Source organism: Cystoisospora suis, assembly GCF_002600585.1.
Source record: "Cystoisospora suis strain Wien I chromosome Unknown contig_7294, whole genome shotgun sequence".
Lineage (NCBI taxonomy): Eukaryota > Apicomplexa > Conoidasida > Eucoccidiorida > Sarcocystidae > Cystoisospora > Cystoisospora suis.
In genome coordinates, this window is record NW_027160080.1 from 1 (window position 1) to 3,470 (window position 3,470).

Below are 3,470 nucleotides of genomic sequence, written 5' to 3' on the forward strand. Positions count from 1 at the left end.
GCTTCAGTAACCCCCGCCAGAGGGGGAGAGCGGACAGTGCCACCTGGCCCCGTCAGAGAAAGAAGGCGGACAGCGCTACCGCGGCGTGCCACGTGCGAAGCGGTGCCAAGGGCGAAAAGGTACCGCACGGCTAGCAGTCCGCACTTGGCCCCGGTGCCACGTGGCGGACTTCAGGCGGTGGTTCTGGCTTAGTCGTATGCTCTCTTCTTTCAGTTGCGCCAGCGCACGGAAGGTTGTTTTGATAGAGGGCTCGAAGCGTCTTTTTGTCAAGCGGACTTTTGCACCCACAGGTTCTTCGTGACAGGGGGGTACATACGCCAGCACAGAGCTCCAGGCAGCTTGCACTACGGCACCCCAACGCATGTAGAGACCGCCATGACGAAAGCTCTACAGTTTCTGCGAGTGCGGCTGCGCGTCGAGTTTTGATCATGTGTGCGTGAATCTGATGGTCTTTCCCGCCGCCTGTGTCATGAAGAGGAGGGGCCCACAGCTGAGACAGCGGGGTCCTCCCAAAGAGAATCGAGTTGATAGCGAGGAGGCAAGGTGCAAGTGCCCGAAGAACTACTCTCCGGTGTGTGGTGTGGACGGGAAGACATATGCCAACGAGTGCATGCTCAAGTGCGTCCAGGTTGGACTGCAGCACTCCGGCCCCTGCACCGACGGCCACCAGGAGGGCCCTACAGACACCACGGATTGTGGCTGTCCGTTGAATCTGGATCCTGTTTGCGGACGAGACCTGGTGACGTACCCCAGCCTCTGTGTCAGGAAATGCAAGAACGCACACCTGAAGCATCGAGGCTCTTGCGAAAGCGGCTCTCTCCTCCGAGTTATTGGCGGTCTGCCGGGTGGTGCTGGCGCCTCTGGAAGCGCAGAATCGCTAGGGAACGTGAAGGCCTCCGTACAAGACAGGAAAGCAGCACCCACCTCAGAAAATACACGGAGATTTCTTCAGGAGTTCTTTGGTGATTCGGTGCAGAGCGCCCCGTTCTTGGGCCGCTCAAAATGAAGAGGTCTACTGGCTGCCTGTGTAACTGGTCAGTAGTGTACTCCGAGGGAGAAGTTACTTACACAGCACCTACGTTATCACCCTGAAAGGGATCACAGTGCTCGGCGGTTAATAGCTTTATGGCTGAGCCATCTGTATCTACTCTGGAGGGACGCTTGCCGGGCTTTGCTGTAACCCGGACAAAAAGCTAGTGGGCTGTCATGCTACACGGGAAAACCAGCAGGGCAAAGCAGAACCAAAGCGTACCCCGCTACTCGGTCTAGTGACCACAAACTTTCGAGTGTTGTGAAAGCGCTATTCACGACTCTTCCCCCCATTGAGGATGGATACTGATGAAGACGGTGCTGGGTTGGACGCATAACACACATGGAACACGTCACCACAGACTCCGGTGTCATCATCCCTGTGCTACTTGCTGCTAGCTAGGCGGCTAGCGAAGAAGTACTCTCCATCTATTGAAAGCTCTACGTGGCACAGAGGCAGCGGCACGCCCGCCCGCAGATTCACAGGGAATGTTAACAAGCATTCAGCACAGACGGCTCTGTCCACATTCTTCGCTTTCCGAAAGCAACTCAGCTCAACAAGACCACTGGTTACTTCTCGCTCTCGCCAAGGCCGACGTGAGCCAGTTAGCAGGCGCAGAGCTATGCCCTTCTCGGGGAATATTCGGCATCGTGATTGTCCACGAGAGACTGAGTCAGACGTGTCGCCGTCGAACGCGGCCCCGGGCAGCCGGCGATCCCTTCCAGTTGGGAGAAGGGGACACTGGGGACCACTGCACACCGGCTTGAGCGGGCACACCGTGACGGTATGGCCCAGGCGGATTCTGGCGGTGTGATCTATTCGCCTTCACATCTCTGTCTAAACGCCAGCCTTCGTCCCTCGTCACATAAGCAAGCACCAGCGGCCTGCTGGGAAGGGAACTTTCGCTCAACTTGAGGCGCGTTTGCCTGTTCCTTTCTCCAGTTACACACCACGTCGTGCGTCCATTCCCCCGCCACACAGAACGGAGAGCATTCGACAAAATGGCAGAGATCACTTACTTCAGCCGCTTACTTGGAATGCACACACCGGTCGCAGGACCAGACACGATGGGAGAGCACGTCACTATAAGAAAGGGCAGCGTTCTCTAACCCGGAGAGCAGAACTAATAATTCGGGTCCATGAGGCCCACGCCATAGTATGGGTTCGTGGTAAAAGGAATCAGTGCAGGGGAGGATGTCTGATTCTGGCCGGGCAGTGAGGGCAACAAGTTGCCCCCGCCAGGGCTATTGAAGTAGCTGGGAGCTGGACCATAGCGGTTGCCTCCAATACCATAGAAAAACAGTGCACTGTCCATTCCTTTCTGGGAGAAGCCTAACGTATTGGGGAATGGAATGAGTTGAAGAAAGCGGCGGATTGATGGCGACTTCAGATCGGGCCGCTGGCCGTCCACCAGAACGGTGGCATCAGGACTCCAACGGCTCTCGTTGAGCACGGGGGACACATCTGCGGCTACTTCGTCACTATCGGACATGACGTGTCTTGCCTTGATCATTCTGAATGAAAAAGGGATGGCGTCGCCTGTGTAACGGGGTAGGAGGGCTGGAGACGTCCTTGGAATGTGAGGCGCATGGGAACCGGGAAGGAGGGGGTGGATCAGGAGAGGCAAGCTCCCATGTGGTTCTCGAGATCCCAGCACGGAAGACTCAAAAAGGCCATCCCCGAAATGACTCTCCTCGTCCTTCGGAGGCCCGTTTTCTCTGTTCACCCCATTGCTTGGCAGGTCCAGAGATTCCTCCGCAGTGAGGACCGGCTTGTCGGTCGACTTCACCATGCGAGATCTCGCAACTCCTTCGAACTGAGAACCACTTCCGTATGCATCTGGGTCGGCCTGGAGAGTCCTCCTGGTCTTCCGTGTCGAGGCAGTCTGCATACTCTGACCGACTTGCGCGAGAGGAACTGCAGGTGGGAGCTTCGTATTCCGTGGCTGGCGCACCGGAGTGTCGCGTTCGCCTGACCCAGCACTGGCGATCCGTCGCACCCTGAGGTCGGGCTTCTTATCGACTTCTTTCTGCCCGGTGACAGTCACATGGTCCGGCTTCCGTGGATCACTCTCTTCAGGTTCTCGTGCCCCTTCACCCGGTGTCACCAGGCGGCTGATTAAGACTGCTGCTAGTAGCAGGACAGCAGGGTTGACCCACCGCACCAGCCGGTGCTGCACTCGCCCGGTGAGACGCATGGCAGGAACACAAGAATCTCTCCTCAAAAGACTGTCACGAGCCTGGAAAAGTAACCGTCGGAGGCAGCCTGGACGCATCTGTCCTATGTCAACCGTGTGTGGTAGTCTTACCTCGATTGAAGTGAAGGGATTTCGGATCCAAACAAAAAAGTTGTGGCCCACAACAGTTTCCCAGAACGCGTGCAGAAAAAAAATCGGGGCACCTCACAATGCAGCTGTGCTATCCACTCCAGCAGTCAAAGG

At 56.8% G+C, this 3,470-nt stretch overlaps 1 protein-coding gene across 1 annotated transcript; it reads left to right on the forward strand.

Annotated features, from left to right (window-relative positions):
• The first annotated feature begins 531 nt into the window (after nucleotides 1-531).
• On the forward strand, nucleotides 532-2,254 carry CSUI_010382 (kazal-type serine protease inhibitor domain-containing protein). Its single transcript, XM_068070486.1, has one exon. The coding sequence runs from the start codon at nucleotides 611-613 to the stop codon at nucleotides 1,004-1,006; it is 396 nt and encodes a 131-aa protein (XP_067917538.1). The 5' UTR covers nucleotides 532-610; the 3' UTR covers nucleotides 1,007-2,254.
• The last annotated feature ends 1,216 nt before the right edge of the window (nucleotides 2,255-3,470 follow it).